Source organism: Nyctereutes procyonoides, unplaced genomic scaffold, assembly GCF_905146905.1.
Source record: "Nyctereutes procyonoides isolate TBG_1078 unplaced genomic scaffold, NYPRO_anot_genome, whole genome shotgun sequence".
Lineage (NCBI taxonomy): Eukaryota > Metazoa > Chordata > Mammalia > Carnivora > Canidae > Nyctereutes > Nyctereutes procyonoides.
The window spans coordinates 52715612-52743481 of record NW_026575047.1 but is presented as its reverse complement, the minus strand read 5'-3'; the positions used below and the strand labels follow the sequence as shown (position 1 = coordinate 52743481).

The following is a 27870-nucleotide window of genomic DNA, read 5'->3' as shown; positions in this document are numbered from 1 at the left end:
CACACAGAGAGAGAGAAAGAGACAGAGAGAAACACAGGCAGAGGGAGAAGCAGGCTCCATGCAGGGAGCCCAACAGGGCTCCATCCTGGGTCTCCAGGATCAGGCCCTGGGCTGAAGGCGGCGCTAAACCACTGAGCTACCCGGGCTGCCTGGATTTTTTTTTTTTAATACAGCAAACTTAAGATGATCTAGATAATGAGGAATTTCAATCATATTTTTTATATTCTGAACATCACGGTCTTTTAAAATACTCCATTATTTGATTTTTACGTAAATTTCTAAAGATACTATAATTTTTTACATTTCTGGTAATTAGGACCTTACATGTAGCTTTTAATTGTCTATTGCCTAAACTTACTATACACATTACAATGCCTTTCTTTTTCATATGATATGTTAAGGTATTGTTCTCCATATAATGATTTTCTCGAATTACCCTAGTAATTTTTCCACAGCAGATGACATCATTTTCTGATGAATTCGGGCTGGGCAAATTTAATTAGAATCTATTTTAAAGTCTTTCCAGTGCCACAAAAAGTCATTTTTTAAGTAAAGCCATGCTGATGATGTAGTGGAAAATTTTTCACATATATAAGGGTGATTTCATTTATCACCAGATGTTTGGTGTGTTCACCCAAATCCTGTTTGATACTTAGAATTCCTCAACTTACTGGGAGGGCAATCCTGAAATGGAAACACTGCAGAGGATCTACGGGATATCATTCCCTGATAACAAGATGATGAAGACCTGGGAAAAATTCCAAGAGGAAGCCAAGAACCGAGATCATAGGAAGGTTGGAAAGGTATGCTGCCTGCCCTCATCACCAGCAGGATGGGGATGTCCTTTGTTGGCCTATGATTAAACTGTTTGGTATTTCTTTTCTCTGGTTCCACCTTCTGTTTGCTGTTGAATTCTTACATGCTAATACCCTGTCTTCTCACCTCTTTCCTTCTTGTGTCTTTTATTAGTTTTAGAAATTACACCCTTCTCTTATTCTTACCATGATAAAAATGTTCTAAAAAATTGTACCTAATAACATACTTTGTATTTGAGAAACAGAGAAGAAAGAAAACCTGAGATTTGAGAGCAGACAGACCTGGGTTTCAGCCTCCATCTGGCCACTTACGGCTGTGTTATGTGGAGGCCAGGTATTCACTTAGGGACCTCTACGTGCTTGTCTCTTGCTTGGTAGCATTGGCAGGGCTGATGCAAGGACAGACGCTGGACGATGGTGGCAGCATGGGGCAGGTGTTCAGTAATGACAGCATGATGATGAGCACCACCAGGTAGGGCCCACCTCCTGCACTGAACTTTTCTGGTATTTCTGCTGTATTCTCTCCCCATGAGATTCATACTCCCAGGTGCCAAGTCAGAAATCAGCAGTAAATAAAGGTACATGAAAAGCTAACTAACCATAAATACAAATTATGATTTAATGTGTGCTAGTACATATAGTTAGAGGTAAGTACTGAGGGGCTTTTGGGAAGTCAGTTATTAGAAGATGGAAATTATAACTGAGTATGAGTCTCATTCCTAGCATGTCATATGTATACGGTAAATACTGATCAATGGCAGTGAGTTCTGAGATGCAGTTATTGTTTTAATCTAGGAACAAGAACTGTTTTTTTTCCATGATCTCAGTCCTGGAAGCTGCTTTTTTCTTCCCAGAGGAGCCTTCATTTATAATACACTTATGGATTTCATACGAGTAAGTTAACTTTTAAAATGTTTCTCTTATTCAGCCCCATTTTACATTTTACTATTTTTTCATAATAAAATGGCTGAGCATTTTCATTAACTTTAAAAATATTAATAAGAATTTTGAACCTAAGAGAGAAATACTGGGTTGTGCTTCCAAAAAACAATGAGATGAATTCTATATTCCCTAAATAAAATGCATTCTTGGGATTTCAAGAAGTGCACTTACTGTCCATTTAAGTTTCTAGAGCACAAACAATACAGAGGTAATAGACTAAGTGTGGAACTCCCTGTGAAGGAGAAGAAAGGAGGAAGTGTCCTATATGGCATACTATGCTAAATGATCAAATGTTGCTTATGAAAATGTGGTCCATGGTCCCCCTCCACTGTCTATAATGTGACTCCCAGGTGATGTGGCAGCTCCATCCAGAGCAAAGGGTAAAGACAATTGTGTAAGATACCTTCTTGTAATAAAGTTTATAGATAGAAAGTCTTCAGTTACATCATTTAAACTGCAGATACTGTTCAGAGGTGATCCACGTAGACTATTAGGATTATGTTTCCTTCTGAGTGTGTTTTTTGTCTTTCCATAATTGTTACCTGAAATTTCATTTACTCAGTTTTATAACACTAACTTATTCAGTTCCTATCACTAAATTCATCCTCAAACTTTTTCTCAAAACTGCAAAACTTCTTACAGTGTCTTCTGATGATTCAGGTAATATCTCAGTAATTTTTTTTTTAAGATTCTATTTATTCATTCATGAGAGACACAGAGAGAGGCAGAGACACAGGCAGACAGAGAAGCAGACTCCATGCAGGGAGCCCAATGTGGGACTTGATCCCAGGACCCCAGGATCACACCCCAGGCCAAAGGCAGACGCTAAACCACCAAGCCACCCAGGCATCCCTATATCTCAGTAATTTTTAAAATTTTGGTCCTCTTGTTCTACAATTAACTTGCTACAAGGATTCTTGCCAACTGAGGTCTTAGGACTTGTTTTCTTCATTCTAGCTACTCTTCTCATGTCTCTGCTCTCTCATTCTAGCTATTCTCCTCTTTCCAGATCTTACACCTTCCGCTTCCTTCCTTATCCCTCACATTTGGGGAAGAACTTTCTTTGGCAACTTCCTGAGAAAAGGTTAATGGCATGAGCTGGTTATTCTCTGTCCACCTTACTAGTCTCATTTCCTTTCCTTCTTGTGCGGTGTCCCTGGAGGCTAAACTCTGTGGACTCTATCACCTGGGCTATGTACCTTCCAGTAAGGATTGGCCAGTGTGAAGCCATGGTAGGCCAGAGGGCCTTGAAGAATCACTGAAGATTAGCCAAGGCAGGTCTCAATGACCATCACAGCTGCTGTTTGGATGGTCTGTTTTTTCTGGAAAATCAACACATCCTTGGCACCTTCAACTCTCAAGGTTTGGGGTTGTGTGGAGAATAAACACAGCCTCTATGGTGGCCTGAAAAGAATTTTTTATCTTTATAGATGCAAGATACACATGGCTGATGATTAGGCCCAAGGCCTGATTGTATGGGTTGCAGAATTATAAAGTCATTTAAATGCACAATCCCTGTGGTCTATTATTTAAGGTAAGGGTACTTGGAAAGAGTGAGTTCCTGAATTTTGGAATAAGAATATTTGGCAGACACAGATGAGGCAGAGGACTTTGAACTCCTGGATGTCTTTGACGAAATTGGCCTTTCTATGCAAACAAAACAAAAACAAAAACCATTTAAGGATTTTACCTATTTTTTCTCTTGATCTGTTATATGGTCTTGCCTCTTCTCATATTTAGTAATTTTTTATTATATCTAAATATTGTATATAAAAAGAACTTCAAAGGCTGTAGATAATGTCATCTCCCACTAGAGCATTTACCCCCGACAAGATTGAAGACTAATTCTTCAATCCAATTAAAGATTGAGGTGAGTTAGGGCTGGGCTTCCATTTTGTTTTTTTGTTTGTTTGTTTTTTTTGGGTTTTTGGGGGGGGGTTTTTTGAAAATCAAAGTTTTGTTCCTAAAGTACAGACAGTAAAAAATATGGAACGCTTCATGAATTTGCGTGTCATCCTTGCACAGGGGCCATGCTAATCTTCTCTGTATCGTTCCAATTTTAGTATATGTGCTGCCGAAGTGAGCACTGGGCTTCCATTTTGATAAGACACAATCTACCTCTTATTCATCCATATTTCTTTTTTTTTTTTTTTTAAGATTTTACTTATTTATTCATGAGAGAAACAAAGAGGCAGAGACACAGGCAGAGGGAGAAGCAGGCTCTATGCAGGGAGCCTGACGTGGGACTCGATCCCGGGTCTCCAGGAACATGCCCTGGGCTGAAGGTGGCACTAAACCACTGAGCCACCCGGGCTGCCCTCATCCATATTTCTAGGGCATGACCCTGTGGGGTTTCCAGTTGACAGTCTCATCTCTTTGGCTTCAAAAGACTGGAGGACAATCAATCCTGCTCTTCCCATGTGTTCTATTACTGAGTAACAAACTATTCCAAATCTCCTCTGATTATTGGATTAGATTTTGTTAGCTCAAAATCTAATAATATGTCATCTGAATCAGGTCTAGGTGCATATGAGGCTCCTCAGGTGCAAAGTACAGATCACCAAAAGCAGTTCTGCTCATCATAAGATCTGTGAAGTAAAGGGACAGGTTATCTGTGGGCCACCCCCCCACCACCAACATTATAAAATAATGATAAATAGGATGTAGTACATACTGCCATTCCAAAAGGGGTGGGGTAGAGTAATACTCACTGATCTATAGAAATCCTGACAACCTACTCATTCTTTCTCCCTGGTCAGAAAATGCACTTTGGTTAGGACCTTTGTCTCTACATGAGTTGTGGTTCTGCCCTTTGAATCATGCTTCCTTTACCATGAGAAATAGCCCATGTGGACCTCTGAGTAGCTTTCTCAATATTCTCAACCTGTTTCTTTCAGTAGAAGTTTGATGAGTCCCAAGGCCTCATTTCATTTTGTGCTGTCTCTGTCCCTTTTAGTCTAAGATAGTAGAATTCCTTTAAAAGATTTGTGGGGTCCTTTGTATGCATTGGTAATCAACACTTAGGTGAAAATCACACCTGCATCTCTTTTTGAGCCAGATCCTTCTCTACTTAAGCCTGCCTGTGAAGCTGATGTGAGACAGTAAACTTAAGATTCTTAAAAGCCTTAATGTTTGGGGCACCTGGGTGGCTCAGTCAGTTAAGCATCCGACTCTTGATTTCAGCTCATGTCATGATCTCGCAGTCTCTAGATTGAGCCCCACATCTGGCTCTCTGCTCAGGGTAGAGTCTGCTTCGGATTCTTTCTACTGCTTCCTCCAGCTCATGTGCACGTGCTCTCTCTCTGTCTCACATACATATAAAATAGTAAAATAAAATAAAAGTATAAAAAAATAAAAAATAAAATAAAATAAAAAAATAAAATAAAATAAAATACTCTTAGTGTTTAGCTGAGAGAGTCTACCAAGGCACAATCTTAAGACTCTCAGAAGCCCTACTAGCTACTCAAGTAGCTCATTCTGAGAACTTCACTAATATGGCATACAGCCATACCCTCAAGAGCTTTACCCTAAGGCCATATTTTATTGGTGGTAATCTGTATTTTGTCTTTGTGCTGAAGCCATTCTTATCTTGTTGAGAGAGTCTAAGGATGTAGTGGTTTTATTTTTGAATCTAACGGGTCCGGCATTTTGATATTTCTTCTCAAAAACTTAATAGTACCCTGTTTAGTTTATGTCTCCCTTGAATTTTGCATAGGCAGTCATAAGAAGTCAATTGTCCCTTTTTTCTTTCTGCCTAGACACATGCCTAGCTATACTCCATGAATTCTTTGGATACTTTCTGTTTTTCATGTTACCTCAGGTGATAGTGTTTTCTGACACCATATATCGAGTCCCCCTTTCTTCATCCTTCAGTGTATTTTCCTCACTATCCTTCCAAGTCCTCACAGTCTGTAGCCTTCTAGCTTCCATCTACCACTTGCCCCCAAGCCAAGGCTGTGTATTTTAGGTTACTGTTATAGCAGCATCCACGTCTAGTGCAAATTCTGTTCTGGTTATCTATTGCAGCATAACAGACTGTTCCAAAGCTTAGTTGCTTAAAATGGCCATTTTTTCATTATTATCACTAATGGTTCCAAGTGTTAGGCTTATCAAGGTGATTGATTCTTACATTGAGTTCTATATATGAATATGTTCAGGTGGAGGCTGATGCCAGAGTTGCTGATTGAAGTTTAAGTTACATTTGTTAAAATGCATAAACCTGAAGCTTATAGCTCAATAAATTTTTATACGTGTGTACGTCTATACAACCACCTCCCAAATCAAGATAGAATAGTTCCATCCTCCTTCTTAAAAAAAAAAAGTTTTAAAAATTTATTCGTGGCAGATACACAGAGCGAGGCAGAGACATAGGCAGAGGGAGAAGCAAGCAGGGAGCCTGATTCGGAACTTGATCCCAAGACCCTGGGATCATGACCTGAGCGGAAGTCAGACGCTCAACCACTGAGCCACCCAGGCATCCCGGTTCCATCCTTTTTAAAAAAAGATTTTATTCATTTATTTATTCGAGAGAGTAGGTAGGGGGACAGGAACAAGCAGACTCCCTGCTGAGCACAGAGCCTGTGCTAGGACAGTTTAATCCTTTCATAAGGTTCTCTTGTGTCTTCCTAGTCAATACCTGCCTCCCCTCTTTTCACCTGAGATGACCTTGCTGTTTTCTATGAACCATAGATCAATTGTGTCTGGTCTTAAACTTCATATAAATCGACTCATACTGTATTAGCTATTGTGTTTCTGACTTTTTTTGTTCAGGTTAATATCTGAGATTCATTCAAGTTTTGTGTATATTTTTTTCTATTGAAAAAAGAGGTATTATATTTTATGACTGTAGTACAGGGTACTTATTCATTATCCTATAGGGATACTTTTAAGTTTGTTCCCACTTTGGAGCTATTATACATGAAGCTGCTACAAACATTTTTGTACATGTCTTTTGGTGGGCATGAGTACTCACTTCTCTTAGGCATACATCTAGGAGTGGATTTGCTAAATCATAGGGTGGTAATGACTAACTTAAGAAAATGCTGGACAGTTTTATGTGGTTGAACCATATAATGTTCCTTCCAGAAATATATGAACATTCCAGTTACTCTACATCCTCTTCAACACTTGGTATTATTAGTTTGTCATTCCAGTGGGAACCATGGTATTATTCTGCATTTCCCTGATGAATAATGATGTGACAAGCTTTTTGTTTGCCAGTCATTTGGATATCCTCTTTTATGAAATTCCCGTTTAAGTATTTTGCCCATTTTTAAAAACTGAGTTGTCTTTTTGTTATTGATTTTTAGGGGCTTTTCCTGTATTCTGATATGAGTCATTTGCTGAATGTATATATTGCGAGTGGATTTTTTTCAGGCTGTAGCTTATGGACTCACTTTCTTAATGATGTCTTTTACTAACAGTTCTCATGTTTAACAAAGTCCAATGTATTATTTTTTTCTTTTCTGTTTAGGGCTTTTCATGCCCTGTTTAAGAAATCCTTGCCTATTTTGGAGTCATGAAAATATTCTTCTTTGTTCTATTCTAGAAGCTTGATTATATTTGTTTTCAGACTCAAGGCCACAATCTATCTTGAATTTGTTTTTAGGTTCTGTGGAAGAGAGGGGTCAGGGTTCATTCCATGGGACTATCCAGTAGCTTCAGTGCCATTTATTACTATAGTAAAATATTTGTCCTAATAAAATAATTTTTATGTGTGTGTGTGTTTGTGTGTATATACATGATAACAATTATGCTTGAATTTTGGTTGGAATTACATTCATTCTATAGATTAATTTGCAGATAATTGACACTTTCATCACACTGAGTTTTCCTGTCTATGAACATGGACATTTTGTTGGCTCATTTAGTTCTTTCTTTCCCCTTGGCAGTATTTTGTAACTTCTGTTTTAGAGGTCTTGCACATTTCTCACAGATTGTCCCCTAGACATTTGATTTTTTTTGAGTGGAAATGGTGGAGAAACACATAAAAAGGTGCTCAACATCATTAGTCATCAAATAAATGAAAATTAGAGGCACCTGTGTGGCTTAGCTAGCTAAGCATCGACCCTTGATTTTGTTTTTGTTTTTTTGTTTTGTTTTTTTTGACCCTTGATTTTGACTCAAGTCACAATCTCAGGGTTGTGAGATCAACCCTCACATCAGGCTCTGCACTGGATGTGGAGCCTGCTTAAGATTCTCCTTCTCCCTGTGCCCCTCCCCCTGCTTGCACTCTCTGTCTCTCTCCCCCAAAAAAGAAATGAAAAATTAAAACCAGCAAGCTACATGTCTACTAGAATGGCCCCCCACCCATACATACTCCAGGACAAAAAACAAACAAACAAAAACCAAACAAACCCAAAAACTCCACCTCCACAACAACCAATACAACCTGAAAACACTAGAGGTTGTCAAGAATGTGGAGAAATTCTAACTTCCCTTGCAGATAGGAATGCAAAATGGTATTACTACCTTATAAAACAGTTTGGCAGTTTCTTTTTTTTTTTTCTTTTTTTTTTTTTTTTTTAGTTTGGCAGTTTCTTACACAGTTAAACATCTGCTTACCATGTGACCTATTCCATTCCTGGTTATTTACCCAAGGAAAATAAAAACAATACAGACTTGTATTTGAATGTCCACAGAAACTTTATTTATAATAGCAAAAAACTAGAAACAAGCTAGATTCTCATTATCTTGTGAAAGGATAAATGTAGTGTGGTATGTCCATACAATGGAATACTCCTCAGCAATAAAAAGAAACAGAGAACTGATGCATGCAATGAGAAGAATGAATCTCACAAGCTTTATGCTAAGCCAAAGAAGTCACAGACACATGTGGTCTGACTCCATTATATGAAATTTTAGATATGGCAAAGGAAAGATGATTAGGATCCTGGGGCTGAGAACAGAGGTTGACTACAGAGGGTCAGGAGGGAACTTTTTGATGTGAAAGAAATATTCTACATCTGGTTTTTAAAAAAGACTTAGAGAGTGGGACATGCCTGGGTGGCTCAGCAGTTTAGAGCCTGCCTTCAGCCCAGGGCGTGATCCTGGAGTCCTGGGATCAAGTCCCACATTGGGCTGCCTGCATGGGGCCAGCTTCTCTCTCTGCCTGTGTCTCTGCCTCTTTCTCTCTGTCTCTCTGTGTCTCTCATGAATAAATAAATAAAAAATCTTTAAAAAATGAATTAAAAAGACTTAGAGAGAGAGAGCAGGGGGAGGGTCAGGGAAGAGAATCTTAAGCAAGGCTCCATGTACAGCACAGAGCCTGCCTCAGGGCTCAGTACCATGACCCTGAGATCATGACCTGAGCTGAAACCAAGAGTTGGATGCCTAACCAACTGAGCCACCCAGATGCCCCTGAACTATTCTATGTGTTGATTGTTTTGAGATTACATGACTGTATACATCTGTCAAAAGTCATTAAGAATTATGTACTCAAAATTGGTGAATTTTATTGCATATAAATTGTACCTTAATAAGGCTATTTTGTAATAAAATATATGTAACATAACATTTACTATTTCAGTCATTTTAACCATACAGTTGAGTTGCATTAAGTACCTTTATATTGTGCAGTTATCATCACCACTCTCCATCTCCAGAACTCTTCTCATCTTGCAGAACCCAAACTCCCAGGATCTTTTCATCATTGCATAATGAATCTCTGCACCTCTTAAGTAATGACTCTCCATTCTCATCTCCCCCAGCCTCTGATAACTACCATTTTACTTCCTGTCTCTATGAATTTGACTATTTTAGGTAACTTGCATAAGTGGAATCATACAGTACTTGACCTTTTAAAGCTAATTTTTAAAAGTCTACTTTGATATTAACATTGGCAAAACTGCTTTCTTATATAAGTGACTGCATGATATATATCATTCTGTCCTTTTATTACCTGCTTATTTCTGTTTGTATATTGAATGTACATTTCTTGAAAGTTAGAACATGGTTGGGTCTTACTTTTTGTTCAGTCTGATCATTTGTGTCTTTTTTTCTGTGCCCCATCCTGTGTATCTTATGGTCCAGAAGAGAGATTTTTTCTGTTACTCACCAGGCAGCAAAAGATGTACACATAGAGCAGATTCTCAGTCACATCAGGGCCACCTCAAGGCTGTTGGCTTTGTGCCAGGTCCAAAAGCAGTCAGTTGTGGCCAGAGTGGTAGGGTAGATGGTACCAAGCATAGTGGCCTCTGCAGGAACAGTCCATTTTGTGGGGCCATTTTGCTCAGAAATAGAACTTCTGCCTTCCTGTGGAAGGGCATGCAGGAGGGAATGTTGTTCCCACTAAGAAGGAAATTCCAGAGTTTCTGAGTTTTTGATTCTGGGGTGAGATGACCTCCACTTCTATTTAAGTGAAGGTGAGTGAACTTTTGGATGTATAGGTTACTGGCTGTATGGATAACTGATAGTAAATAAATAGAGACATCTTATTGTTACTCTACTGGAAACTCTTCCCTCCCCCCAGAATTCTGCAGTGTGTCTATCACCTGGTTCTTTTCCTTTATTACTTCCCTTAAATTTTTTTCATTAAAAAATTCCATACAGTAAAATTCATTACTTTCAACAAATGTGCAGAACTGTGTTATCACCAGAACAACCAAGATGTAGAACAATTTCATTATCCAAGAAATTTCCATCATGCTACCTTTTTAGATGCAAACTCTTTCTTGCTTAATTGTAGGTAACTATTGATTGATTCTCTATCCCTAAAATTTTACCATATAAACAGAATTATCACTGTATATAACCTTTTGAAACTAGTTTCTTTCCTTCGGCATAATACCCTTGAGATCCATCTAAGTGGAGTATATGAGTGGTTTGCTTCTTTTACTACTGAGCGATATTCTATCATATGGACATAGCACAGACTGTTTATTCCCTAACTCAGGGACATTGGCATTGTTTCCAGTTTTAAAAAATTACAAATAAAGCTACTTTAAATATTTATGTACAGGTTTTTGTATGAATATAGGTTTTTATTTTACTTGAGTGAGTACATAGGAGTGTGATTTCAGGGTCATATGGTAAATTTATATTTATCTTTACAAGAAAAACATGGAGTAGAAAGGAGTGGCTCCTCTTGTTTTATTCTAATAACCCACTTGGAGAACTTGTGCTTTTTGTTCCCACAACCTTGGATTCAGTGGATTTCCAAACCAAACTTATCTTTGCAGACGTGTAAGGTATCAAAACATTTAGTATGTGTGCAGAAAGAGTCCTGGCAGTGCACTCAAAGGGTTTAACTGTAGATAGTTTAGAGAAGAAAATATTTACAGAGATGTGGGTCCAGTTGAGATACTGAGAAGGGGTTGTAGAGCACACAGAGATTACCAACAGCTAGACTTACCTTCCATCCGTAGGCCCAAAACCAGCAAGGAGAGAGAATAGTGTTCCAGAACCTAGAGAGAGCTTGAAGTCATGGAAGAGAGACTATAATTAGAGATCACAGCCAGAGTCAGAATAACCCAAGGCAAGGAAGAAGTGAGAAAGGAGGGAGTAAATACCTTAACTGCTTTCTTCTTCCATCTTCTGAATCCTTTTGGAACCTCCGATTTGTCAAACCCAAATAGGAATCAGAAGGCAAGTAAGCCTTGTTATGTAGTCCATAGATGTCAGCTTTTGGGAACACAGAATAGGGCAGATAAGGGACAAGTTAGCTGAGTATGGGGTGGCTCAAGGAGTGGCAAATGGAGAGGAACTAGCTCAACACACCCTTTTTGCTACTCGGTGTCTTTTTTTTTTTTTTTTTTTTAAGTAGGCTCCAAGTAGGTAGAGCCCAACATGGGACTTGAACTCATGACTCTGGAGCAAGGCCTGAGCTGAGGAGCCACCTCGGCCCCCTTTGGTGTCCATTTTTGCCCTTTGCTTGGATGAAGGCATTTATTTCCTCACACAAAGTCCCACCAGGCAATGTATTATCATTGATATCAGTTCAGTCTTGGCAAAAATTTAAATTGTGACATTAGCCACCATCAGTGCTTTTCATGTAAGTTTTTAGGGAAAAGAAATAATTAGATGTAATGGTTCCATCCTGAGCCTCTATAAATGGACACAAGGGCTAAATTGATAAGTCAGAGCTTCCTTCTTCCACCACCCATTCCCTTTCCCCCCATGCCACAAGCATCTCAGGTGGACAGAGTATTTTACTTGGTGAGTGCATTAGTTTCATAGGGTGCCTAACAAAGCACCATAACCAAGTGGTTTAAAACAACAGAAACATATTGTCTTGAAGTTCTTCAGGCCAGATGTGTAAATTAAGGTGTCGGTGAACTGTGCTCCCTCTGAACCTGTGGGGGAGTCCTTTCCCCACTCTTCCCAGCTAGTGTTGGTTTGTCAGCCATTGTTGGTGTTGCTCAGCTTGTTGGTGTGTCACAGCAGTCCTCTGACCTCACACAGCCTTCTTCCTGCATGTCTTTGCATCATCTTCCCTGTGTATGTGTCTGTCTGTGTCCAAATTCCCCATTTTTATAATAACACCAGTCATACTGGATTAGATCCTACTCTAATGATCAAATCTTAATGTGTTCACCTCTGTAAAGGCCCTATTTCCCAAAAAGGCCATACTCTAAGGTTAGGACTTCAAGGGTTAGGACTTCAACATGTCTTCTTTAAGGGACACCATACACCCCGTAACAGTGAATGACTTAAATGGATCTTTAAGCTTCCCATAGGATCCAAACTCTTAGTGATCCTCTCATTATTAGGTTACCAGGGTTTCCCCACTGACCATCACTGTTGGATATGGAAATACTTAAGGCTCTCTACTGATTCCAGACATAGTCCTCCTTACTCCTTGTATAACAGCAGCACCATCATCTCTAGTAATTGGGGTCAGTCTTCCTGGTCAGAAGAGCAAGTCATTCTCTGCCTGTTGGTTCAGTACCATAGGAGCTCCAGATGTCCAGGGTCAGGCTCAGCTCCCAACAGAAGTGTGTCTGGGATTTTTGGTGAAAGCATTCTTTCCTTGGGCACCAAGGCACATTACTGAGGGATTCCAAAGCTTTAGGGATAAAGAAAAGATCCTAAGTCTCCGGAGAGAGAGAAAGCCATAGACACAGGACTGGGTATCAATATGCAATGACATTTTCAATGGAACACTAAAAAACAGAAGACAGGAACAATGCGTTAAAAATGTGAAGCCTAGAAATCTATACCCAGCTAAAGTAGACTTGCTTCTAGAATTCTCCCATTTAGTTTCAGCTTCCCTAGGTCTGCCAAGGTGATTGTTCATATACTTTATAGATTTTAAACTATATAGCTTTCATTTCCCCTCCTATTCCTTTGGCCTTATAGATTTTTGATTTTATAAAAATTCTTTTATTTGACTATGGTTTTGGGAAGGAGCTGTTTAAATGTAATTGCTTAGTTTTTGTAATGAAAAATTACTGAAAAATACTTCTCTGTGACACTGATATTTTGGTGTCAGGTAGCCACATCACTAAGTGCAGGTCAAGTTCAGTACCTTCCATAGCCTGAAACTAGTATTTCAGAGATGAAATGCAATCTTTTTTTTTTTAAGATTTTATTTATTCATGAGAGACACACAGAGAGAGGCAGAGACACAGGCAGGGGAGAAGCAGGCTCCATGCAGGGAGCCTGATGTGGGACTTGATCCCGGGACTCCAGGATCACGCCCTGGGCCAAAGGCATGCGCTAAACTGTTGAGCCACCCAGGGATCCCCAAAATGCAATCTTTACTCTTCAGAATAAGCTATCAGTATTTCTTCAGGAGAGCAGACTGAGCTGTAGACTACTCAACCACCATGACTTTATTCTTTGCGAGCACTTGATATTCTTTACTCTTTAGAGAAATAAATTGATGAAATAGCATGAGATATATTTTCCCTTAACGTTTTCTTTTGAAAAGTTCAAAGCTACAGAAAGTTAGAGTATAATACAGTAAACATCCTTGTATCTTTCATCTAGATTCATCAATTTAACATCTTGCCAATTTGCTTCATCTTTCCTTATCTCTCTCTTATGTGTATGTGTATATATAAGAAAGACAAAACATTATAGGTGTATTACATATGTATAACATAAAGATAAGGCAGTGTAGTTGATAGTAATAGTTGGTTTTTGCTAAACTGCACAAAGTAAGCTATAAACATAATGACATTTCCTGTCATAGGATATACTTTAAAATCATTCCCAAACATATGAATTGCTAGCATGATTAGCAGTTGTACCCAGAGTGGATTAAAAGTCCATTGATGAGATGCCTGGGTGGCTCAGCAGTTAGGTGTCTGCCTTCTGCCCAGGGCGTGATCCCGGAGTGCCGGGATCGAGTCCCACATTGGGCTCCCTGTGTGGGGCCCACTTCTCTCTCTGCCTGTGTCTTTCTTGATGTCTTTCATGAATAAGTTAATAAAATCTTAAAAAAAAAAGTCCATTGATTATTATCTCCTGAGCCAAGCTTTAAAATAGTCTGTTGTTAAAAGAAACAAGCAAAGACACAAAAAATTCTTCAATTTTTGGGACCTTGCTTAATCTGAATATATAGAGACATCTGACATAGCCACAGGATAATAACTGCCATTTGTAATGACCTATAATTTTGTTAAAACTTTCTAATTTAGTAAAAATAAAGGACAGGTAAATTTAGCTTACTAAATGGCTGAGGCCCAGCTATCCACAACTGGACTGACAAGATGCTCTGCTGAAGAGTAACAATGGCATCCTGTTAAGTGGTATAAAACAGATGGTGTTAGTAATTTTAAAATATTATGCTTTATACTTTTTTAATTGTAAGAAATATATTTTTTGCATCATTAAAATATGCTGCTCCAGATTTGCGCCATATATCCCTTAAGTGATTAACAAATGGTGGGAACCCATGCAGAAGAAAGAAACTAGACCACTCTCTTGCACCATACACAAAGATAAACTCAAAATGGATGAAAGATCTAAATGTGAGACAAGATTCCATCAAAATCCTAGAGGAGAACACAGGCAACACCCTTTTTGAACTTGGCCACAGTAACTTCTTGCAAGATACATCCACGAAGGCAAAAGAAACAAAAGCAAAAATGAACTATTGGGACTTCATCAAGATAAGAAGCTTTTGCACAGCAAAGGATACAGTCAACAAAACTAAAAGACAACCTACAGAATGGGAGAAGATGTTTGCAAATGACATATCAAATAAAGGGCTAGTTTCCAAGATCTATAAAGAACTTCTTAAACTCAACACCAAAGAAACAAACAATCCAATCATGAAATGGGCAAAAGACATGAAGAGAAATCTCACAGAGGAAGACAGAGACATGGCCAACAAGCACATGAGAAAATGCTCTGCATCACTTGCCATCAGGGAAATACAAATCAAAACCACAATGAGATACCACCTCACACCAGTGAGAATGGGGAAAATTAACAAGGCAGGAAACCACAAATGTTGGAGAGGATGTGGAGAAAGGGGAACCCTCTTACACTGTTGGTGGGATTGTGAACTGGTGCAGCCACTCTGGAAAACTGTGTGGAGGTTCCTCAAAGAGTTAAAAATAGACCTGCCCTACGACCCAGCAATTGCACTGCTGGGGATTTACCCCAAAGATTCAGATGCAATGAAACGCCGGGACACCTGCACCCCGATGTTTCTAGCAGCCATGTCCACAATAGCCAAACTGTGGAAGGAGCCTCGGTGTCCATCGAAAGATGAATGGATAAAGAAGATGTGGTTTATGTATATAATGGAATATTACTCAGCCATTAGAAACGACAAATACCCACCATTTGCTTCAGCGTGGGTGGAACTGAAGGGTATTATGCTGAGTGAAGTAAGTCAATTGGAGAAGGACAAACAGTGTATGTTCTCATTCATTTGGGGAATATAAATAATAGTGAAAGGGAATATAAGGGAAGGGAGAAGAAATGTGTGGGAAATATCAGAAAGGGAGACAGAACATGAAAGACTCCTAACTCTGGGAAATAAACTAGGGGTGGTGGAAGGGGAGGAGGGCGGGGGGTGGGGGTGAATGGGTGACAGGCACTGAGGGGGACACTTGACAGGATGAGCACTGGGTGTTATTCTGTATGTTGGTAAATTGAACACCAATAAAAAATTAATTTATTAAAAAAAAAAAACAAATGGTGGGAACCGAAGAAACCAGCAACAAAGATCATCTGATTGATATCTTGAAGAAAAAGAAAAGTTTAAATAAAATAACGATTTTGATTGAATGACTCTCTTCCCTTCCTGAGTGTTGAAATAGGGAAGCTGTTAATAGATGGAGGAGAGAGAGAAGCCAGCTCATGACTTTATAGAAATCAACTACTTAATGTGTTATAAATTAAAATTCTCAGCTTCATTTCTGTTTAGAACTAAATAAATCAAAACTAAATTATCATGCAATATAACATTCAGGCTTATTAAGTTATAAAACTGTTCTACATCTTAAGTAACATAAGAATAACTGGTTGTTTATCTAGAACATAGAAGGCTTTTAGGATTTGTAGTTATAGAAAGTTTATATATACATAGTATATAGATATATATACAATATATGTGATGATATGTGTAATTTTTGTATAATTTTATATAATTTCAATTAATTTTCAAAGAATTAACAGATTTTGTAACATATACTATTGTATAGTATAAAATAAAGATACTTAATGTGAAAATTATACTGAGGGTACATCAATCTTTCTTTCATGATCCAGAAAGTTCTCCACCTAAAACTGAGGATACCTTAACCACGAATTAATATAAGATGTAATCCTAAATTAAGTATTCGTTCCTAATGTTACTTTGCATGGAATTGTGATCTGTTGTGCCACATTTTAACATTAAGTGTGTTTATCTTGAAGGAGGAATATCATCGACGTAACTTCACAGAAGTGCTCTCTCCCAACATGTTCAACAGCAAACTCTGGGAAACCTCAGGCCACTGGCAGCATTACAGCGAGAACATGTTTACCTTTGATATTGAAAAGGATACTTTTGCTCTTAAGCCCATGAACTGCCCAGGGCACTGGTGAGTATTAAAAGTGAAGCAGGTCTTTGCATAAGAGCACGTAGCACACCTCATCACCGTTAGCTTTTAATATTACTTTTTTGCCTTTTTGGAGTTAGGAGATTCCTTAAATCTGAGGAGTGGTGGCTACCAATCATCTTTACTAAGTTATTTCATTCTGGAAAATGCATTTACACTCCAAGGTGTAATTGATCTTTGGCAGGTATGGAATGTTAGCTGGAAGTCATTTAATTTTTGTGCCTCTTAGAGATAGAATTATGTATCAATTTTATAAATTATTGTGTATATTCTTGTAATAGTAATACACTTCAGATATACAGATTACACAACATTTAGTTCTTGTATACTGTTTGGGTTTATTAAAACAAGACCAGTGCAGTCATAATCAATGGATTGTTGGATATCATTGATTCTAAGATACCTTCCCATCCACTCCTCAACATTTCAACATCCCTGAAATTAGGATGCATCATATAAATGGAGACATCTTAGCATTATGTCATAACTTAATAGTTATTTTCCTTTCTAGTGGTACATAAAATAGTGATGCATCTTAACAATGTTGCCTTAGATTCTATGAAAGAATGTAATCATCCTAAAGCTAGTATGCAAATTCAACCTTGTAAGACAAGCATATATCATAATAGGGTGTGAACAAACATGAGCCTCCCCAAAAAAATATCCCAACTGTTGCTTTGCTTCATAGTTGTATTGCAATACTAATACAACTATTGTAAACTAATATATACATAGTTTCAAGTTGGCCTTAAAAGGTAACTATGAAACCTCAAAACCAACTGAAGAAAAGTCTTTGCCCTTCTCAGTAAAGACTAAAAGAAGTTCAACTTTATGATGACAGCATGTAAAAAATATATATTTACCTTTAATTTTGTGAAAACTGGTGTGTAAATAATATATTTGCTCTCTTTTTTTTTTTTTTTATTTATGATAGTCACAGAGAGAGAGAGAGAGAGAGAGAGAGGCAGAGACACAGGCAGAGGGAGAAGCAGGCTCCATGCACTGGGAGCCTGACGTGGGATTCGATCCTGGGCCTCCAGGATCGCGCTCTGGGCCAAAGGCAGGCGCCAAACCGCTGCGCCACCCTGGGATCCCCTATTTGCTCTCTTTTTAAACAGAAGTTGAAAGCTAACCTAGTGCCTTGCATTCTTTAAAACACTGTTAACTTTTTAACTCAGTTTCCTGTTAGGTACCATTTGAAGCTATAGCCTATGATTTCAACTATAAGTAAGCCTGAATGAAAGTAAGGAATGAATTTTGATTTTCATACCTTGGAATAAGGGAGTAAGATCACAGTGGCTTAGTGGTGATGGGGTGAGAGACAGAAGCGGTTGGTTTTTTTCTGTTGGTGTTTTTGTTTTGTTTTTTGTTTTGTTTTTTTGCAGAAGAGAGGTCTTTTGTTCAACAGGAAACAATTGTTGAGTGCTTATGGTGCTTTGTGCTAGAAATGCAGAGATTATTAAGACACAGTCCATTTCCTCAGGGAGCTCATGAGCAGAGTGGGACAGGAGCAGCGAGGTAGACAATTAGTAAGTTCAGTGTCAAAATAGTGGCTTGTTCCAGGTGACCTCAGAGCCTGAGGAGAGAATGCCTAGCCCTGTCTAGGGAAGTGTCCAGAAGGGCTTCACTTAAGAAGTAGGTTTTGAAATGAATTGTACACAGTAAGTGGAAATTCACCAGGTGAATGAGAATAGGGAAAAGAATTTCTGGAAGAGATGACTGGGATCTTTCTATTGTGACCTGAGCTGAATTCAAGAGTTGAATGCTTACCCAACTGAGCTACTCAGGTGCCCCTGAGGAATTAAAAAAAAAAAAAAAAACTGGTGATCTAAGAACTAGGATAAGGTGGTTTACAAATCTTGGGGCTTAACTGTAACTTATTAATATTTAGGTAATTATTTAATCTTTTCTATGCTAAGTGAAAGCTGTGTGTTGTTGCATCTTTTCTAGTCTAATGTTTGCCCATCGTCCACGATCATGGAGGGAAATGCCTGTCAGATTGGCTGATTTTGGAGTTCTTCATAGGAATGAATTATCAGGAACTTTAAGTGGCTTGACTCGAGTTAGGCGCTTCCAGCAGGATGATGCCCACATCTTCTGCACAGTAGAGCAGGTAAACAGTAATACAGGGTGAAGCATGGTTAACAGTGTATTGACTTGGACACATCTCTTAGTTTCCGAGTCACCATAAAATAAAATGTCTGGTCTCATCTCTAAGGTCTCCTTCAGCTCTAACATTTTTGATCCTCTAATTTGGTAATACATCAGTAATTTCTTGTCATGAAATTTATTATTTTTTCTACCAAGTTTCATCTAGTTTTATTAACTTAAAGACATTAAGTGGAATATTTTAAGGGATTTAAGAATTTTGGTTTTGTTTGTTTTTCAATATTGTCTAGAAGCGAGAGTTTACTTTTTCAGATTTTCATGTCAATTCAAATAAAAATTGCCATGAAAGAGCCCACTATCAACTGATTTGACTTGACATTCGTAGAATACTTCAACCAATAACAGCAGAGTACACATTCTTTGAAAGTGCACACAGAACATTTACCAAAGTAGACCATATTCTGGGACTAAAAGAATTCTCAGTAAATTTAAGGAGATTCGATTCATACAAAATACATTCTCTGCAGTGAAATTAAAGTAGGAATCTGTAACAGCTTTCTGGAAAATCCCCAAATATTTGAAAAGTAAATAATCCATGGATCAAAGAAGAAATCAAAGAGGAAATTAGAAAATGTTATAAATTAAATGAAATGAAGGGAAATACAATACATCAAAGTACCATTTAAAATGGTACTTAAAATTTTTTTTAAAATAAGATAAAATAAAATGGTACTTACAGGGACATTTTGTAGCACTAAATGCCTATATCAAAAAAGAATGTTTTCACATCAGTAACCTCAGCTTCCACTTAATAGACTACAAAAAATATCACATTATGTCAGAAATAGGCAAAAGAAAGAAAATAACAGCAGAAATCATGAAATAGAAAAAATAAAAATACAGACTTTCAGTAAAAAGTCTAGTTTTACTTTGAGTAAAAAGATCAATAAAATTTATAAACCTTTAGACTGATCAGAAAAAAAGAGAAGATACAAATTAATTCTAGAAATGAGAGACATGACATTACTTCAGACTCTATAAATAGCAAAAGAATACTAAGGCAATATTATGAACAATTTTATTCCAGTAAATTTGACAACTTTGATAAAATGGACAAGTTCTTTGAAAGACAAACTACCAAACTCTACTTAAGAGTAAATAGATAATCTGAGTAGCCCTTTGTCTATTAACGAAATTGAATTCGTAGTGAACAGCCTTTGCACAAAGAAAACTCCAAGCCATGATAGAATCCCTGGTAAATTCTACCAAGCATTGAAAGAAAAAAATAATACCAATTCTTCATATCTTTGCCAGGCATTAACAAGGACCTCCAGAGTGTCACTGGAGACCATGTGGGCTTAGGCTTCCACCCTTATCTGGCAGTAACAAGATGCCTCTTCCAGTCTCTGTTTGAGTGCTGTCAGAGGAGATCTACGGTGAGAGAGCACTTACCACCACCCCACAGTAATGAGGCCATGTACTCAGTGTGGTCAGTAATGGCCACATGAGGAGTAGTAACAAGATAACTCCTACCTCTCCCTGCCAACATGTTATCAGAGAAAACCTAGTGGAGAGCCAGAAATCCCACTGTCACCATTAGTAATGTGGATTCTTGCTTCGTCTTTCATGGATCACCACTGGGAAATCTAGACCATCTGCTCTCACTTTGCAGTAATCAGGAAGTACTTCACCCTTCCTGTTGGAGCAGTGGTCTATGGGAGCCAGCTAAAACAGAGGTTTAAATAAAATTAAAATACTAACCAAATTTTAAATTTTATAAATCAAAAGTCACTCATCATGCCAAGAATTAGGAAAATCTCAACTTAATGAAAGGACATCTACATTAGTGTGGAGACGACAAGGATATTAGCATTATCTGACTTAGATTTTAAAGAAGCCATCATAAATATATCTTACTAAGCAATTACAAACACACTTGAAAACAAGTGAAAAAATAGCTTCAACAAAGGAATAGAAAATCTCAAGAAAAAATAAAAGAGGGGCACCTGGGTGGCTCAGTTGGTTAAGTAGCCAACTCTTGGTTTTGGCTCAGGTCATGATCTGAGGGGTCCTGGGATGGAACCCTGCACTGGGCTCTGCTGAGTGTGGAGCCTCCTTGAGGATTCTCTCCCTCTTCTCCTCTCCCTGATCTCTCTTTCTCAAATAAATAAATCTTTAAAAAAAAAAGATATAAAGGAGAACCACATGGAAGTCTTAGAACTGAAAAATTTAATAACTGAAATAAGATAGTGGATGGATCATGAGTAGAATGGAGGGGACAGAAAAGAATCAGTGAACTTGAAGGCAACAGTAGAAATGACCCAGTTTGAACAACAAAGAGAAAAGAGACTGAAAGAAAAATGAACACAACTTCAGAGACTAGCGGGATTAAAACAAAATGTCTACTATTTATGTCACCAGAGTTCTGGAAAAAGAGGAGAATAACAGTGGAGGTGAAAAACATTCAAAGACGTATGGCTGAAAACATGCCAATAAGCCTACAGATTTAAGAAGCTGAGAAAATTCTAAAAAGGATAAACCCAAAATAAAAAAGAAAAGTCTCAAATCAATATCTTGGTACCCACCTCAAGAACTAGAAAAAAGGGAGAATAAAATAAACCCAATAGAATAAGAAGGAAGGAAACAATAAACACCAGAGCAGAAATCAATGAAACTGAAAACAGAAAAGCAAAGGAAAAAATTAATGAGACAGAAACACTGGTTCTTTGAAAAGTTAACAAAATTAACAGACTTCCTTCAAGACTAACAAAGAGAAAGGTTGGGAAGACACAAATTACCAATATCAGGAATCAATAGGAGATATCACTAAAGACCTTTAAGACATCAAAAGCATAATAAATGAATATAGTAACTCTGCATAAATTAGTTCAGTAACTTACTTGAAAAGTACCAATTCCTTGAGAAGCAGGAACTACCATAAATCACCTGACAGGAAGTAGATCATTTGCAAAGTCCCATCACTATTAAGGAAATTGAATCTGTCATTTAAAAGCTCCCCCAAAAGAAATCTCCAGGCTCAGATTTTTTTCACTGAAGAATTCTATGGAACATTTAAAGAAGAATTAGTACCAATTCTACACACTCTGTTCTGAAATAGAATACTTCCTAGTTCATTTTATGAAGCTAGTATTAACTGATACTAAAACCAGACAGAACTATATCCCAATATCCCACATGAATACAAATGCAAAAGTCCTTAACATAATAATAGCAAATAAAATTCAACAATATATAAAAATAATTACACATCATTAGCAAGTGATGTTTAGCCTTCAGAGATGTGAGGCTGATTCCATGTCAGAAAATCTGTCAATGTAATCCACCATATGACACGCCCATTCATGGGAATGTAAAATGGTATAATCACTTTCAAAAACAATTGGACAGTTTCTTAAAAACTCAAACACATGTCTACCATATGACCCAGCCATCTTACTCCTTTTTTTCCCCAAGAGAAGAAAAAAGCACACATCCATACAAAGACTTGAACAGAAACATTCACTGCAGCTCTATTTGAAATAGCCAAAATAGAGAAACAACCCTAATGCCCAGAAATAGGTGCATGTAAAAAAGTAACTGTGGTACATCCATACAATGGAAAACTCAGCAGTAGTAAAAAGGAATGATCTATTGGCACATATAACATAATTATTTTGTATCTCAAAATAATTATGCCGAGTGAAAAAAGCCAGACAAAAACAGAGCATGTGCTACATGATTCCACAGATTAAAAAATCTGAAAAATTCAAACTGATACATAGTGGTAGAACACAGATCCTTGCCTTTCCCCCTATTCTTTTAAAAGGCTTTAGTTTTGCTGACCCTATTCTGTTTGCATTTAAGCATGTCCTTCTTTCCCCCCACCCTCACAACCCCTAGCTCTGATCTGACTGCACTCCCTGGGGCCTTGGTTACATCCTAGGCTCAGCTGCCAATCTCACCTGCATTTCAGCTCTCTTTCCTGAGCTCCAGATCTCAACCTGACAGGGGGCCTGATAGACCTGTCTGCCTGGCAATCACAAGCATCCTCACATCTGCCATGTCTAAAATCAGCCCCTATTTCTGCCTCATACACCACTGCTTCCACCTTCCCTGTTCACTCTTTCAGGGGCTATATCAACATCCTCTCTACTGCCTGGGCCAGGAGTCCAGGTGCCCTTTACTCTTCACTCCTTGTGTCTAGTTAGTCACAAGCCCTATTGATAACTCTCCCTAAATGTATTATTAATTCCTGAATAATTTTGTTCCTCCCTGAATTTCTGGCACAGATTCCTTGCATTCCAGCTGCTTCTCTCTGGTTCAAACCACCATCATCTCACTCCTAAACAATCCTACCAGGTTCCCAATGGGCCTGGCAATCCATTTTCCATTCTTGAAAGGAACAGATTGGATTGTGTTGGTCTCTCGCTGAAGAACCCTTCATTGGTTTTCCATTGCTCTCAGGCTAAAAAGTGTAAACATTAACCCGGCTTTGAAAACCCTTAATTCTTTTTGATCTTTGCCTGCCTCTAGCCTAATCACCTACAACCCTTCTGTGCCCTCATCCCTGTTGTATACAGCTAGGTCCCACGGCAGCTTCCTGTGGCTCTCATGCCCTAGACTGCTTCTCTGTCCTCTGGGCCCTCACTCTCAGTATTTCCTCTGCTCTAAAAGCTCCTGCCCTAGCTTTCCACGGAGATCTCTCACTTACTCTCTGGCTGCAGCAGTACGGGTATTACTTCCTTTGGACAGCTGCCCTTCCCCCTTTTGTGTGTCACTGCTCATGGTGACGCAGCCTTGCCTGCTTCTTTGTCTACCACTTGCACTGGCCCAGGGGCTGCTGGTATCCTGCTCACACCAGGCATGTGCTGGGTTGGGAATTCCCTGGATATCTGAGTAAGAAATGGATGAACAACCAAAACAGTGTCATGGACCATATAGTAAAAACTTGCTTTACTTCTCTCTGACACAAAGACTTTTTAAAATGCCATAAATAGTTGTAATTTGGTGTTAACTATTTAGATTTTCATTTGTTCTCATTTCAGATTGAAGAAGAAATAAAGGGCTGTTTGCAGTTTTTGCAGTCTGTTTACTCAACGTTTGGCTTCTCCTTTCAATTAAATTTGTCAACAAGACCTGAAAACTTCCTAGGAGAGGTTGAGCTTTGGGATGAAGCTGAAAAGGTAGGGAGAGACAAAGCACACACCTTTATTTCTGTGAGTGTGGAAACTACCTGAGTGACTGCAGTTACTTTGCATCAGGAGGATGCCATGCTTTGCAGTAGAATTGTTTAAATTGGTAGTTACAGGATAAATATGCAGACTATAGAATGTGGCTGCCCAGTTTTTCTTCTTTACATTTGTTTCAAACACTTTTAAAGTTTATGTTAGGTTTTTATTTGTACTCTTTCAAGTGTCAGTCACTAATAACCAATTTCCTCAGTTTTTAAAGGAATCCTCTGCAGGCACTCTTGGTGTGTGTTTGGCTTATTTTAAGCTGCTGGTTATTGAGCCAATGTAGCATGACTCATAGATACAGATGCATACACCGGATGCTCAAATCCCCTCCACAATCACAGCCTCTAGTGCCATCCTCTGTCTGGGGGCACACAGAGACTCACATGCCACATCTCAGCTTTGGAAAACCAAGATTAAAGAGCTCATCATGCTTTTTTTTTTTTTCTTATTAAAAGAATACAAGACATATCCTGTGTCAGTTTTTATTAGAAAAGAGAATGGTGGCCAGACACCCCAGGAAGGCCTGATCCCTGACCTGCCTGTTGGTCCACCTATTCATGGAATACTCATGGACACTGATCACACAGATCATTAAGGAATTAAGAATCAGAGGAACACTGTATTGATAGTGTCACAGTTTTCTGTTAGGTACTGGGGCAGGCAGAAACTGGGTAGAAGCAATTTGGGCTTGAGATCTAATTGGGCCTCCTCTCCCCACTGTTCCATGCCCATCCTAAATGCATGTTTTTCCATATCTGTTGAATGGAGAAAGAAAGTCACAAGAGACAGCCTGCCCCAGGATGCTGACACAGTTTACCTGCTTAGCCACATGGAAGTAGGAAGAGGAAAAGAGGGCATAAAGCTCGACTCTGGAGCATTTTTTGCCTAGTTTCAAAGGTTAGCTCCATGTATGAATTATAGAAGAAGCATTAAGGTCTGAAATGGTGATGATGATGATGATGATGGTGATGATGATTGCACCTACTTCATAAGGTTCTGGTGGGCTTAAATGAGTAATTTATGTGAGGAATTTGTCATAGTGCCAGGCGCATGTAAGTGTTCAGTGAATATTAGATGTTGGTATTATTAATAGTAGAATCATCATCATCATCATCATCATCATCATCATCACTCCATACATGGAGTATGGGGGGTAAACAGTGGGTGGACTTGGTGTGGGCCTGGCATGGGGGAAATGGGCTGTCCCACCATTTTTTTTTGCACTTTTTTAGCTCATTGAGTATTCCCTTAGAAGTTGGGGAGTTTTTCCCATGATGTCGACCCCTGATCTGGGAAGTAATGATATATATATATATATATATATATATATATATATATATATCTTCAGATGTCTCTGAAATGGTTTGAAAGAGATATTAGTGAAGTCAGCTCCAAGGCCACATTGTTCCTGGGCTGTCAATTCACTGATACCTTATTTCCTGTCTCAGATTGTGTGTAGTTAGGGAACCCAGCAGAGCTCTCTAGACAGCTATGGCAATGTAACCATCAGGTTGTCCAACCATCAGCTTGTCCAAATAGCCAAAATGTGAGGAGCAAAGGGTAGCGTAGATTTGAATGATGTGAGTCCTGCTTTCTATTAAGTTTAATCAAGGAATCTGTGACCTAAAGAAAATCCACGTTTTCTTATGAAAATTAAAATCCAAATGGGAGTTTAATGTTCTGTCTCTCCAATTTTTTAATTTAACCTAAGCTCAGCTGGAGGGTTCCTACTCAGGTAAGTCTGAAGGGAATGTGGAACGCTGCTTCAGCAGGCCTGGTCTGGCCTCTGCCTCTGGAACCTCTGTAAATCTACCAGCCCCTTGGAGCTGGAATAACCCCACTCCAAATCTCTTTTGCATTCCACTTTTCCATCATTTCAGTGAGTCGTCAAGATCTCTAAGAATATCCCAAACCCATACACACACAATTCTAAGCAAATCAATATGTTTAGAGCCCACCATGTACCACAGCATAAACCAAAGGCTTCAGTATATCAAGGTGATGACAGGACTTTGAATGCTGGTTTGGCAGTATTCTGGCCAGGGACTTAGGAAAGCCCGGATGCTTCCCAAGGAAGCTATATCCATAGGGAATAGCCAGAAGACTCACTGATACTTTTTAAGATACTTATATGTATATCCAATCACCATCAGTTCTGCAGTCTGCACTACAGGCTAACATCAAAGGATTTTATGTGGCATAGGCTGAAGATCAGAGTGGGCCTCCTGCTCCCACCCTCCATAATCATGAAGGACGCCTCTCCCCAGCTACATGTACAGAGGTAGAAGAAAAGCATGAGACAGTTGGCAAGACCTTCTTATCCACCTAAACTGAGTGAAATGGGAGAACATAGAGTGGATAAAGGAAAAAGATCAAAGTTTTCATGCCTTTTAATGTATGGAGGCCTCAACTACAAAGGGCAGAGGGGGGAATATAAAACATACCCAATAAATACATGTTGAACTAAAACAGAATATAATTAAGATTTGTAATTCCTTACTTTTTTGAGCTATATGGCAAAAATTAAAAAGTACAATGAAGTATAAGTTTTAAATGTTCTTTTTTTAAAAAAATAGCAATTACAGAACAGCTTGGTGGAATTTGGAAAACCATGGAAGATGAACCCAGGAGATGGAGCATTTTATGGCCCTAAAGTAAGTAGACCATATGCCTCAAAAAGAGTAAAATTTAAAGGAAAAACAAAAGCTATCTTTAAGCAAACATCATTTAATTTACAGATTGATATAAAAATCAAGGATGCTATTGGCAGATACCATCAATGTGCTACAATTCAGCTGGACTTCCAACTCCCTATTAGATTTAATCTTACATATGTTAGGTGAGTAGTTGAATATGATAAATAATGTAGTACTAATATGCTGTTATTTGTTATTTGAACATGAGCAATAAAATATTATTTCTATTTTTTTAAGATTTATTTATTTTTTCATGAGAGACACAGAGAGAGAGGCAGAGACCTAGGTAGAGGGAGAAGCAGGCTCCCTGTGAGGATACCAATGCAGGATTCAATCCCAGGACCCTGGGATCCCGACCTGAGCCAACCACTTGAGCCACCCAGGTGCCCCAGCAATACAAAATAAGCATTAATACATAGACTAGTAAGTGTCTAGTAGTATATGAGTGATATACTAATTTATTTTTAATTTTTTTTCAAGTTTTTATTTAAATTTCAGTTAACATGCAATGTAATATTAATTTTAGTTGTACCATATAGTGACAACACTTCCGTGCAACACCCAGTGCTCATCACATGTGTCTTCCTTAATCCCCATCATCTATTTCATCCATCTCCCCACTTACCTACCCTCTCCTAACCATTAGTTTGTTCTCTATAGTTAAGAGTCTTTTTCTTGGTATGTCTCCTTCTCTTTTTTTCCCCTCTACTTGTTTGTTTTGTTTCTTAAATTCTGCATGAGTAAATTCCACATATTAGTGTCTCTCTCTAACTTACTTTGCTTAGCATAATACTCTCTAGCCCCATTCATATTTTTGCAAATGGCAAGATTTCATTCATTTTTATGACTGAGTAATATTCCATTGTGTGTGTGTTTTTGCATGTGTGTGTGTATATACATCATATATGTGTGTGTGTGTGTGTGTGTGTGTATGTGTCACTTCTTCTTTATCCATTCCATTCATTGATTGGTGGACACTTGGGCTGTTTCCATACTTTCGCTATTGTAGATAATGCTGCCATAAACATCAGGGTGCATGAACCCCTTTGAATTAGTATTTTTGTATTCT

At 38.3% G+C, this 27870-nt stretch overlaps 1 protein-coding gene and 1 non-coding gene across 2 annotated transcripts in view; one reads left to right on the top strand and one right to left on the bottom strand.

Annotated features, from left to right (window-relative positions):
* Positions 1-27870, top strand: part of TARS3 (threonyl-tRNA synthetase 3) — a 68577-nt gene that overhangs the window by 22673 nt on the left and 18034 nt on the right. The window contains exons 9-15 of the mRNA XM_055326759.1: positions 657-803; positions 1611-1709; positions 16575-16741; positions 18710-18872; positions 23914-24051; positions 26682-26759; positions 26844-26944. Coding sequence (XP_055182734.1) covers positions 657-803; positions 1611-1709; positions 16575-16741; positions 18710-18872; positions 23914-24051; positions 26682-26759; positions 26844-26944 — 893 coding nt within the window. The remainder of the gene's footprint in view (positions 1-656; positions 804-1610; positions 1710-16574; positions 16742-18709; positions 18873-23913; positions 24052-26681; positions 26760-26843; positions 26945-27870) is intronic.
* Positions 3738-3844, bottom strand: LOC129510670 (U6 spliceosomal RNA). The gene has a single exon (XR_008664642.1). It is a non-coding gene; the product is annotated as a U6 spliceosomal RNA (small nuclear RNA).